Source organism: Lynx canadensis, chromosome B4 (assembly GCF_007474595.2).
Source record: "Lynx canadensis isolate LIC74 chromosome B4, mLynCan4.pri.v2, whole genome shotgun sequence".
Taxonomy (NCBI): domain Eukaryota; kingdom Metazoa; phylum Chordata; class Mammalia; order Carnivora; family Felidae; genus Lynx; species Lynx canadensis.
Genome location: NC_044309.1, coordinates 137,411,910 through 137,425,445, shown reverse-complemented (window position 1 = coordinate 137,425,445; position 13,536 = coordinate 137,411,910). Strand labels below are relative to the sequence as shown.

Sequence of the window (13,536 nt, the reverse complement as noted above, 5' to 3'; positions counted from 1 at the left end):
GTTTTGTCTACTCCATTTTACTTCCTTCCAAAAGCCCCATCTATGAGAAAAGCGCTGAACACAGAAGACGGTATGTGAGGGTTACTTTAAACTGTGTAAATACCCGTGAGGTGCTGTCCACAAATTTCCATTTAAATACAGGCACTGGGAGACACTGACTGAAGCGGAGCCTCTCAGTTACAGTGGGACGGGAGGGGAGCGGCGGGGAGAGGCCACACACATGCTGTCAGCCACTTCCCGCACGCGATCTCACTTCATGCCTCCAGCCACACAGGCAGGTGTTTTACACGCGATGGAGCTGAGGCTCTGAGAGGTTAAATCACTTGTCCAAGCCTACACAGCTAAGAGACGGTAAAACTACGAGGCAGATCTGGGGTGTCTAACCACGAGGTTCCGCGTGGGTTCTCTGTACTATTCTCAGCTTGCTGTATGAGTATCACATCTACTCGTGGACCCAAATGTGACGAAGCACGCAAAGACAGAGGAGCCACGGGCAGGAGAACCCACTGCCGGGATGTCTGCACCAGGCTACCTGAAATCCCCCAAGTAGTCAGGCACGGAGGTACGGGTGGAAGATTTCCGTAAAAATGGAAAACTACGTACGTGGCAAAGCGTGCAGATTACGATATTACCAGCCGAGAAGACCTGGAGACAGCAATCTCATGAAAGGACACTGGTTTTGGGGGGGGGGGGGGGGGGGGGCGTGGTGAGATGCCTGGGAGGGAACTGGGCTTTGCCAAGGTAAAAGTGAGTGACGCTGCATGAACTGCCAGGGGTCAGTTTACATGTGTGTGTTACACTGGAGCCATAAATGACAGCCACCTGCATACGGACACGTGTGCCGAATCCACAGCCAGTAACACGTTTACATACAGAAACGGAGGGTATGAGTCCAGGATAAAGTCGGGGTAAAGAGGAGTAGCTATGGGCTCCAGAGGTGAGCGTGGGTGGAAAGCCTTCCCTGCAGTGACCAGAGAAGGCACCTGTGACCTTGGGTACTGACGGCCAAGCTACGGTCACCTGGGTAAAGAACCCACAGGCCGAGAACGCAGGCGCTGGTCCTGCATGAGGACACAGGGCCCACCATACAGCAGCACGGAGGACCCCCCCACACTCGTCGGGCATTCCCTTCCCTGCGCTCCCATCAACTCCCCGGGGAACCGACAAGCCAGCAGTAGGGACGCAGCACAAAGCAAGTACTGACCCTCCCCAAGAGCAACGGCCTCACTAAAATGACTGGGGGCCCCTGGGGGGCTCAGTCAGTGAAGCGTCCGACTTCGGCTCAGGTCGTGATCTCACGGTTCGTGGGTTCGAGCCCCGCGTCAGGCTCTGTGCGGACAGCTCAGACAGAGCCTGGAGCCTGCCTCGGATCCTCCGTCTCCCCCTCTCTCTGCCCCTCCCCTGCTCGCACTCTCTCAAAAATAAACAAACCTAAAAAAAGGATTAGGAAATAGCAACTGATTATTTCGGGTTCATGATCTGATAGGCAAATATGCTGGTTGAGAACATGTCAAATAGAAAGAAATCATAAAAAAGGGTTGAACAGCTGGCCTGCTCTTGACCCGTCACATCTAGATGCTAAAAGCTGAAGGTACCAGTCCCCCTCCAGAAAAAAAAGCAGCGAAAAACAATCATGTTATGATCGCTTAACAAGTGTTAAGTTTAGTCTAAAACTTTTTTTAACGAAAAAAGTACACTGGGATCTATAAAGCTAAATTTGGGGTTAAAAAAATATCGTTTAACTCCTTGCGAATATTACACTTTGCAGATGTTCTTATAGTCTAAAATTCAGATCTGGGTAAGTCAAATCAAAATAAGTTATGTTACAGTAAGTTAGAATATATTCAAATACGTGACAAACATAAAAGACTTTCAAAAGAATTACAGAACCCCAAATCTAGAGGAACTCTGATTTTCACGTGGAAAAGCGGTTTTATTCTCACTACATGTCTCTGTTTGCAAACCGAATAAGGACGTTTTACGGTAAAATACACACTCCTTGAAGAGGAGGGTCACGTCTTACTTGCTTTCTATTTCCAGAACCTAAAACCGTGTTCGGTGTGTGGAGACGCTGACCATAAATCCCCGTGCGAGCACTTCCCGAATGCCTGCTGTGTGGGAGGCACAATTTAGATGTTGGGTAACACAACGGGCAGAACTTCCTTCGTCAAAAACAGAGCACAGAGGTCTTCCACGTGTCTAGATGACACCTACCTCCGCAGCAGATAGTTCGGGCCCGGGACTCAGAGCTGGCCACCCAGCGCACGGTCTTCACGTGCTGGACTCTTCCGTGCGCTGGAGGCTTATTTTTAAAATGAAGCCAGGGCTGTGATGAAGGCTTTCTGTGTGCATATGTCTGAACACATGGGATCCAACATATGTGTGAATGCTGGGAATCTTTTCTATCAGGGAGGAGGAGAAAGAGGGACTGAGCAGCATTTCCACAAACCTTTTGGCAGGATGGACCAAATAACCCAAACTGCGGAGGGCCCGGTGTAGCCGACACAACCTCTTTGGGGGGGAAATGAAGGCAGACAAACTAGTTCATTTGCTGATCTGCTTTGAAAACACGCACTTAGCTGTATGGAAAAAACCAGCAACCGGGTTTGGTGTTTTTTTTTTTTTTTTTTCTCATGAAGAATTCCCTTAGAGCATTTCTGACAATAGCGAAGGAGAGAACAGGGAAGAAAAAAAGTAAACCACGCATTCCTTCGGCTAACAAAGAGGCAGCCAAAGAATGCTTTCTTCATGTTTACGGCATTGATACCCATGTGCTTCTTACAATAGAAACCAAAACAGAATCTCCATTTCAGGTCCACAAAGGTTTAAAAGTAAACCAATCACTAGAGACGCAGCGAGGAGATACTATGTTTTGTCGAGCACAGAAAACAAGGTAAGAACAGAAGTCACCAAGTGTTCGTGAACAGCTCCCTACCACGACCTGGGAAAAAGGGAGTCAGCAACCCTTTTACAATTCAAGAAACACCACGACCCATCACGGGCAGCGAACTAAGAGTTCAAGACCCAGGGGAGGCCTGGGGAAATAAACTTCCATCCAAGGCCAGGCACACTGGACCGTCCCACCCAGAGCCCGGAGACACAAATGCAAAGGGGGACTGTCACCCTTCCTGTCACGATGGTGCAGTCGGCTCCTGCCCTTGAGAGACAGAGGGACTGCTAGCTGGCACAGCCCGCCCACAGGACCACACCTCACCTGCTCCTCGCGGACGGGAGGGGGGGGAGGGCCACAGGGGCTTTTGTCAGAGGTGTACCGGTGCCACGCAGACCTCCCTACGAAGGTGACTCAGTCTCCTCCAGAGCGCGCAGCAGGAGTTTCTATTCGAAAAATGCTAACTGAATGAAATCACAGTCTCTCTGAGCCTTGGTTTCCTCATTTAGAAAATGATGATGGTGTCTTTTTAGCCTTTTCCACAGAGGCATCCGAAGCCTCCACTAAACTAATGTAGATAAAAGGATCTTTATAACAGAGAAAGGGCCCCACAACCGTAAAGGGTGCCATCCAGGCGGGGGCCACCACTTTCAGTGCAAAGAATGAACTTACGCGGACAAGCACAGAGACCCAGCTGGGCTTAAACGGCTTCTGATCAGACCTCCAAGCAACCAGGCAGTGCACAAAGATCTAGGAAAATCTGTCAATCATTTTGGGATCCTAGTTCAAAGAGGCAAGGATAATTAGGCCCTAGATGCTTCTCGAGTGGAAGCTTCACAGAAGAGATACCCGTCTGTTTCATCCAACAAAAGGTCCCCACAGCCGGGAACATTCACATTTGACGAGTAGATGAATCAGAGACAGAGATGCGAGTCCCCGGGAGTGCCAGACTTGAGCCGAGACTGGGCACGAGGGGCCCGGCTGGCCTAGTAGATGCAGACTCACCAGCCGCCAGCACCTTCGGTCTGAGGTCCATCAGGAAGGAAGCCTGTTGTAAACCTCTTCTTGCAAACCCCGGAACGCTCTTAAATGAGAGGCAGGCATGATGGTACAGGCCCAGGAGCTCAGAGTCAGACAAATCTAAATACTACTCTGGATCGGGCAACTCACCACCCTGGTGGCCTCTCCTAAAACGTGGTTAACAGAGCCTGCTTTTCGGGGCTGATACAAATATCCAAGTTGATAAGACATGTAATTCACTCTGCACCGCGCTGGGACATAAGAAACACTCAACAGGGTATCAGTCCCTTCCTCTGGGTGAAGAATGAACCAAATCAGATTAGGTGGCACAAAATCCCCCTAATTCAAACAGAGTTAGAGCAGAGACAGAGCCAAACTTCCCTTTGGGCCCAAATCTGGGTGGAAGCAAGAGCCTGGTGATAGAGACCCACTACGCCGCATAATCCTCTGTCTCTCTAACACCGCGACTAAAAGTTATCTTTAATGCGTGTGACTGCTTTCCCTGGAGGCAACAATGACCAAGGTCAATGTCTAACAGCCAGCGAGAACCAGGATTTGACTGCAAGAATGAAGAAGCTTCTAGGACTGTGACGCCGTGGCAGATTCTTCGGAAGGAGAAACAAATCCCAGAAGGAATGGGTTCAGGGAAGGCACTTCGTTGGCACAGTAAGAAAGCAGGGGCAACAGGGGCATTCTTCTACTCAGAGAATGACCTTTCTCATTCCTTCGAGAATGTTTGCTCAGAAACCAGGAGGGCTATTAGCAATCACACACGTGAAGGAACATACCACCGACTTCCTGTGAGCCACGATGACCTCTCCACAGCAGCACTTGGGCACACTCCAGATTTACTTATGGTGCAACCTGATCCTGACTTGAGTGAGTTATTTCACAAGCCTTTTAAGGGTTACTACATTTTGTTCCTATAAGAGGCCTATCCAAATCAGCAACAAAAGAATAGTTAAACACAAGAAAAGCCACCTCTTTTGTGCTCCTCAAGAAAGGCAGTCTTGGTCATCAAAAAGGCAAAGTGTTTTTTATTCTCCATCACCTTTCTCTCACAAAAATCGGGCCAGTAACTTTCCAGGGTGGGGAGGGGATTAGCAGTCTTTCACTCATACCTGCTTGAAAGTGGGGAGGAGTCGAGATGCTAGATGCACATCTGAGCTAGCTATCTGGCATCTGGTTCCGTGCCACATCCTGTAGAAATGATTCCGACGATCAACGATGCACAACACACAGAATTGAGACGTCAGATGACCGTTTTCTTGTCAACCTTTTCTCTGTTCTTCAGATTGGATGACTTCTATGGTTCTATCTCCAAGCACACCGACTCTTTCCTCTGTCACCTCTCTGGAGTTGTCAAGCTCATTCAGTAAAATTTTCAAATTGGGGGCGCCTGGGTGGCGCAGTCGGTTAAGCGTCCGACTTCAGCCAGGTCACGATCTCGCGGTCCGTGAGTTCGAGCCCCGCGTCGGGCTCTGGGCTGATGGCTCGGAGCCTGGAGCCTGTTTCCGATTCTGTGTCTCCCTCTCTCTCTGCCCCTCCCCCGTTCATGCTCTGTCTCTCTCTGTCCTGAAAATAAATAAACGTTGAAAAAAAAAAAAAAAAAATTGGGGCGCCTGGGTGGCGCAGTCGGTTAAGCGTCCGACTTCAGCCAGGTCACGATCTCGCACTCCGTGAGTTCGAGCCCCGCGTCAGGCTCTGGGCTGATGGCTCAGAGCCTGGAGCCTGTTTCCGATTCTGTGTCTCCCTCTCTTTCTGCCCCTCCCCCGTTCATGCTCTGTCTCTCTCTGTCCCAATAATAAATAAAAAAAAAAAAAAAAAAAAAAAAAATTTCAAATTGTATTTTGGATACTGTGTTTTTCAGTTCTAGATTTTCCATTTGGCCCTTTTACTTTTATTTTTATTTTTTTAGTTTCTATTTCTCTGTTGAGTTACACTATCTTTTCATTCATTAGAAGTATATTTTCCTTTACATCCTTGAGCATAGTTACAATTGCTTTAAAATCTCTGTCTGCTAAACCCAATGTCTGTGTCCCTGAAGTTTCTGTTGGCCATCTTTTTTCTCTTGGAAAACGGGGCATACTTTCTTGTGCTTACAGTAAGCGTGGACTGTATCCTGGACATTGCGAATGCTAGGCCACGGAAACTCTGGTTTCTATTTTATTCCTCTAGAAAATGCTGAATATTTTTGTTTTAGCAAGCAATGATCTTGGTTGGAGTTAAACTGTAAACTCTGGCACGGCAGCTCAAATCTCAGTTACAATCGTTTTATCCTTGGCTCAGCTGCCTGGAGCCTGCCCCGCATGTGCGATTCAGGCATCGGCATGGACTCAGGCAGCTGGTGCCCAGAATCCGGGGCTTGCTTTCTCCCACCCGGGAGTCCCTCCTTCACTTTCCAACGGCTGTGGTTACTCCAAACTGTCCATTTCATCTTTAAGGTGAAGGGAGTACAGATTTTCTTTCAGAGTTCTAATAATTGTCCTGCACAGCACACACGGGGCTGCTCCCTTCTTCCAAGTGGCAATTCAATTCCCAAACCTGCCGGTTTAGTGTCAAATTTGATTATGTTCACACGGCTGTCTTTTGTCCAGAGTTTACAAGTATTATCTGCGGGAGGACCAGTCCAATGGTAGCACACAGGGACATTAACAGAAGCAGAACCCACACAACTTGGTGTTTGTTTTTTTCCCCCCAATTTTTCACTTCTTCCCACAACGCTGTGGGTCACAAATTCAGAAAGGGCTCTGTGAGGCAGGCTGTCTCCAATTCACGTGGCCTCTGCCGTGCAACTAGGGAACTGAGCTTGGAACTAAGGATCTGAGCAACTACCCAAAAACCTTCCAAGATGGTTTCTTGATCCCACGTCTGCTGCCTTGGCGTTCCCTGACTAGTCTCCTTCACTCTCCTCAGTACAGTTCATCCTCCAGGGCTTCTCCAGGCAGACTTGGCAAAATCACGGCACAGTGATCGCAGGCAATCTGCACATCTTACATGGTGACTGGCTTTTAAGAGGCTAGAAACAGAATCTCCAAGACCAGTCAACGGCTGTATCAGAAATGGTGGAAGATCACTCCCACCATATATTATTCTTCAAAGGAGCCACGGGGCTTTAGTCATCAAACTGAAGAGAATGGGGAAGTAAATGCTAATCCTTGATGGGAGAGTGGCAGAGTCAAATTCCAGGTATGTGTTTGCAGCCATCTTGGAAAAAATAGATCTGTCACACATACATCTGATATATTTCATCAGGCAAAACAAGTGCCACCCGGAGAAAATTCCAGTGAAATATAGGCAGGCTAATTCAGTGTTAAGCCTGTGGTCCAATTCTCCTGCCATCTTTTCTCTCATCTTTTCATGTATCAGTGTAGTTCCACCTAAGCCATTCAGCACAAAAGAGGTTTCCAGGGGCAGTTTATTGAGTTTCCAAAGACTTAATACTTAAATACTGTATCAGTTTCAAAATATCTAAAAGAAATGCTTACGATGCAATCATCCAGAAATGCTGGTCACAGATTTAAGGGTTTTTTTTTTTTTTTTTATTACTAACATAATGGCCCATAACTACCGTTTATTACATATCTACTGTGTGTTTCAAAATTTCTAGCATTTTAAATGCTAGATTTAAATTTTAAATCTGTTTTTATTGACTGTTTCCTACGTGATAGTAAGAATGTGTTCAAATGCCCAGGCTCTGGACAAACATTGATACTTTATAAGAAAAGAGACGGACTCAAACACACGGAGGACACGTACGAAGCAACGCTATAAAAATACAAACCCCGATATAAACAAATATGACACGTTATGCATATCTGTGGGATATATGCACATACCTAGCATCTCCAACTACCTTCTAAGCAAACTTTCATTCCAGAAAAGTGTACATATTCGAAATCCTAAATATCACATTCTAAAGGAAGCCATATACATATGAAACACCCTCAGAAATCATCTTACCTTGTCTTGGTTATCTTTATTCTTGTAACACAGATTTCCAATCAGACGAATAAGATGAGACTTAAAACCTTCAGCCACGTTTGAGACGTCACCCTCTGCTTTTACACAACCACTGGTACTGAAGATGTTCGCAGTGTCATTGCCAGCCACGTGAATCAGTCGTAAAAGATCTATACAAAAAACAATGAACTTTCTTTTCCAGAAGAAAATTTTTACTATTATAAAATAAAGCTTTCTTTAGATGAAAAGTAGAAGACTCTTTCTTTCGTTTTAAATTTTTTCATGACTCGGGCTTTGGGGAGATAAGCCACAGGGATCATCCCGACCTGGACTTTCTATCCACAAAGGAAAGTTAGCTAAAAATTTTCTGCAATCTTTCTTATAAAGAGGTTTCCAACCCCACATTCTTTCTTTATGAAGGAACTCATGTGACAACCACAGTCCGCTAAGTCTAAAATGCAATACCTATTCTACAGTGAGCCATAAGGCAGAAACCAAGAAGTATGTTGACTTTTCTCTCATTGTGCAGATCATCAGAAGGCAGCATGTAGTCTCCAGAAATCTATTCTGGCTCCATTCAAAAGGAGTAACACTGTAATGCTCTATGAGATGCCTCTCAGACAGCACACGAAAATAGATCATCTTCCAGAAGCTGCAGTGACGTGTTTCCACATTCTCTCATTTAACACTCTCAACAGACCTAGTAGAGGCAAGTATCATTTTCTCCATTTCAGAACGAAGAACTCAAGCTCACAGAGGGTAGTAATTTGGCAGAGTTGGGTGGACAGCCCATGGCTGCCTTGGCTGCACGCACGGTTTTCAACAATGCTTCTGTTTCGCAGGTCTGTGGCATTTTATTTTGATCATCACTAAAAGCACTGCACTCAAAATAAAACACTCACATGAGATTCTAAATATCTTCTACAGCTCCCTGCTGACTTGTCTGCCCACCTAGACACAATTCATCCTTCTTGGAGAACGCATCTCCACCAGAAATATGATCTTTTTTAAAGGAAAAAAACAGAGAACAGCAAATAACAACACCATAAGCATGGCTAACCACAAGGAACAGGTCCTACTTGAATTATGCTGCAAACAGCTTTTTAGCAAAGATGGTATTCCAGACAATGGCTTCTTGTGTAAAACCATTTTCTTCTAAGAACGGAATGCATAATTACTATGTGTAGGGCACTATTCTTTGTGTCCATGAAGGTAATTGGGAAAAATCTACTAGCAAATTTGGAAAACTGATATAAAAGGCACCATCATCATCACTGAAACTACTACCCCCATCATCACAACCCCCCACACCACACACCCCTGAGGAGACGCCCACTATGTGCAGCCTGTGGAACACGTGTTAGGACTCTCATCTACTGACCAGGCGTCCTGAGTCACACAGCAGGTAAGTGGCAAAAGCCTGAGCTGTTACCAAAACACAATGATTCTTGTTAAGAAAGACTAGTCCAAAAATAATCTCAAAAATATACCAATACAATGAAAATTAAGGATCTGTGTTTGGACTTATATTTCAGTGTGACGAGCCGAGGATTCCTCAATTAAACATGATGATAAGGGTGACGCTTCACTCACCAATCACTCTTTCCAGCAAGCCAGGGAAAACCTGCAGATAGCTGAGCAGATCGGTGTTGGCGGTCATTTCACACAAGACATCGAGAAGCCTAATCGTGGCCAACGCCTCCTAAAAACAGAAAACGTGACTTTTAAGTCAAGCTACATGGTCTGCAAGTGTTACAAGTAAGGCAAGAGGATGGAATGTTACAGTAACTGCTAAAGAGGTGGTGCTTGTGGAGAGTGTCTGAAGAGAGAGACAAAACGATCGAGAATGAGACAGAAGTATTAAAAATGTACGTGAATAATCGTTTTCACTACCAGCAGCATCAGCCATCAAGAACGCAAGATTATGTGTCATTATGTGTCTTCCGGGAGCAAAGAGGCAGAAAAGTTCTTATTCAAGCAAAAATACCTTCCAACAGTGGAGCAAATGTTCAAAATTACTAGCTACATACATAACATTTATGCAAATACTTTCTTTTTAAAGTGTTCCCAGCAAGCAAGTTCTACTTTAAAGATACAAATATCCCATGAAATACATTAATTTCTTGTCCACAGGAATCCTGTAAAATGCTGTGGTCGAAAGAACTCTGGCTGCAGGAACTTGCATTATTTCTGGGGAAATATAAACTTACATATGCAGTATGGTGGAAGGTAGAGAAAGATAGTATTATTTGAAAATGTCGGTTCACGTAATAATTGATCGTCAAATGGGCTACACGAACAAGAGACTACCAGCTACCAACCATACGGCATTAGGTAATCTGAATAAAACGTCAAAAATCCAATCCTCTGCAGATTTCGACCCTGGTTTCTAAAGTACACGCTATTTGACAAAATGTGGTAGATGCTATACATTTAGGTCATAAAGAGAACATTCTTCAAAAGAAAAATAAATCAGTTGGATGGGTTAACTCTAACTGTGTAGTTATTTTTCTCCAGTTAGGAGATTTAAAGGCAATATTTTAATCTACCATTCTGAAATCTCAAAATAAACAGCAAGAAACAACGCGTATTTTGAATGCCTTGTTTGTCATCGCCAGATACCATTCCTCCTTCCAGAAGAGGCTGATTGGTTCGAGGGCTGGGGCAGAATACACGCCAGAGAGAGCAAAGAAACTAGGAGCGACTATCGGGACCCCGTCAGAAGGAACCAGAAACAAGCTGAAGAAGGTCCCACTGGCCAGCAATGGCACATTAGGACATCAGGAAGAATGAGAGCTAAGGTGGACGGAAGATAAATCAAGTGGCTTTAAAACCATGACTTCACGATGGTGATGAAAACCTGAACAATTCACTCCTCATCTCTGGATGATGCCACAAAACCAACTCCTCACTCTGAAGACTGATAATCAAAGGGGGAGGGAAAAAACGAGCATTTGTTGTACTTTTCATAGACACGGTGTACTGTGGGTAACCTGATAGCTGATGAAGAGAAGTTTCTGAATGATAAAAGTCAAGATACCACCATCTGCAATGCCCAAAGAATGAAGGGATCTAGGGAACAGCCATTTACAAGCGCTAACATCACAGAAAGAGACAACCGGACGTCACGTGCCTCTTGACGAAGGCACTCATCGCCAACAATAAAACACTATCGGAAAAAAAAGGCACAAAAACCTAACCCAAATGGGAACAGGTTTCTGGAACTAATTATCAGTCACAGGAAATGCCAGGAAAAGAAGAAGAATATGTTAAACACCACCATGGAGTTACAATCAAAATCCAAACTGTAGAAAACTCTACAGGTAAGACAACCCAGTTTCTTCCATCAAGAATTAGCAAAAAAAAAAAAAAAAAAAAAAGAACTAGCGGGGGGGGGGGGGCAAGAAAGGAGACCATGTATATTAAAGGATATCTGAGATACAGCAACTGATTGCAGTGCATGGACTTTATTTGTATCCTGATTCAAAGGAATAAACTAGAACAAAGTTACTGGATAATGGGAAAAGCCTGAGTATTATAATTACATTGCTAATTTTTTAGGTGTGTGCTAACTGTAGTTTACTTCTGTGTGACTCATCATCTTTTAACACATAAAACATTGGGCTGATGAAACACGTGGGAATTTTGTTTCAACGCAGGGCGGACGGTGGGATTGTGGACAAAACAAGGAAAGTAATTAACGGAGAGGAGAGCTGCTGATGCAGGGCATGGGCTTGCAGGATACTTTTTTCTCTTAGTCTGCTGGAAACTTTCCATGATAAAGAGATAACAGTAACATCAGAGGGTTGGAAGAGATAATCTAGAAGTTTCCTTCCAGCTCCTAAACTCTAGGATATTAACTGAAATCAACCCCAGTGAAAATTAATCTCCACCTAACACATTCCCAGTTTTAGTCATTAGAATCCTCTTATTACTAACGTGTTTCTAATGTGCATTTGGAAACTAATAATGAAAAAGCAGCTAGGAAAAATATTCTCTTAAAAAGCAGGATGGGGTGCCTGGGGGGCTCGGTTGGTTGAGCATCCAACTCTTGGTTCCGGCCCAGGTCACGATCTCACAGTTTGTGGGCTTGAGCCCCGAGTCGGGCTCTGCATTGACGGCACAGAGCCTGCTTGGGATTTTCTCTCCCTCTCTCTGCCCCTCCCCTACTCATTCTCTCTCTCTCTCAAAATAAATAAATAAACTTAAAAAATAATAAAAAAATAAGAGGAATGAGCGAGATGTCCTTCTGCTACTTACAAGTATCGTAAAACCATATTCATTGAATTGGGCTCTGGGGAAAAAAGACACAGGCACATCAAAGGAACAGGACTCTGCAATGGGCACAAGAGGGGGAAGAAAGACTTGTCTCCCATCTAGACCATCTGGCGAGATTAACTTCACCCTTACAAAATGTAACGTTGTGGAAAAACGATAATTATGCAAATGACTCTTATCTACAGAAAGGCAGATTACTTGTGTCTGGCTGGAATGTAATTAATTACTGCCTTGTGCACAGACCAGCGTTTGCATCTCTAAGTCATTCCAGCAGGCCTTCAGTGCCTATAAAACACGTAGCTCTTTGACTTCTTTGACGGTTGTTAGTATCTCGCTGGTTCTCTCTGTAAAACGTTGGAAATACAGAAAGGGATCCAAAATTATACAAGAATTTAATATATGACAAAAGTAACATTAAAATTAATGGAAAGGATGAGATTACTCACTAAATGGCATTGATACAACAATTAACAGCTAACATTTGGGAAACACTAGCTATGTACCAGTCAGCATACTAAATGCCTACATGAAATACCATTTGTCTTGGGGTGCCTCAGTGGCTCAGTCGGTAAGCGTCCAACTCCTAGTTTTTGCTCAGGTTATGATCTCACTGGCCCCAAGCTCCATGTCGTCGGGCTCTGTGTTAATGGTGCGGAGCCTGCTTGGGATTCTCTCTCTCCTTTTTTCTCTGTCCCTCCCCCATGCGTACTCCCGCACGTGCTTCCTCCCCCCCCCCCCACCCCCCGGCCACCTCTCTCTCAAAATAAATAACTAAACATTAAAAAAAATACCATTCATCTTACTGGTATAGAAACGGAGGCAAAGAGGATAAGTAACTTTTCCAAGATGAAGATCAGACACCAATGATAAAGGAAATCAAGATTCAAATCCAAGCCATCCTTTACCAAAGATTATATACTCTTGGATCATCAAGACATAAATAATTCACTTGGATCTATACTTCACTCCTTACTCAAAAATAAATTCAAGGCCAGTTCAAAATGTGGACAGAATACCAAAAAAAAACCCCCAGAATATACAGGTGCGTATTTCCACAGTCTAACTGGAGATGGCTTTATAAAATATGTAAAAAAACAAAAACAAAAACAAAAAAACCTTCAGAAACCAGAAGGATAAAATTGGTAAGCCTAACTAGATTAAAAACAAACATTAAAACTTCTAAAAGGCTAAGAATATCATAAATAAATTCAAACAAACAATTAACTCTGGGGAAAGAAAAGTTTCCTGCATATGTGACAAAAACACTAATTTTCTGAAAATGCTCATTAATAACTTTATTTTAAAAGGTAAACTGACACACAAAAAAATGAACATGCTGGACACCGAAACAATTAACGAGAAATGGTAATCAAATCAGATTAGTG

General features: G+C 44.2%; 1 protein-coding gene across 2 annotated transcripts in view; it reads right to left on the bottom strand.

The window, feature by feature from the left end:
* Positions 1-13,536, bottom strand: part of ATXN10 (ataxin 10) — a 166,576-nt gene that overhangs the window by 84,259 nt on the left and 68,781 nt on the right. For both annotated transcript variants that reach the window (XM_030320922.1, XM_030320926.1), the window contains exons 8-9: positions 9,467-9,575; positions 7,874-8,043 (exon numbers count right to left, since the gene is read on the bottom strand). In XM_030320922.1, coding sequence (XP_030176782.1) covers positions 7,874-8,043; positions 9,467-9,575 — 279 coding nt within the window. The remainder of the gene's footprint in view (positions 1-7,873; positions 8,044-9,466; positions 9,576-13,536) is intronic.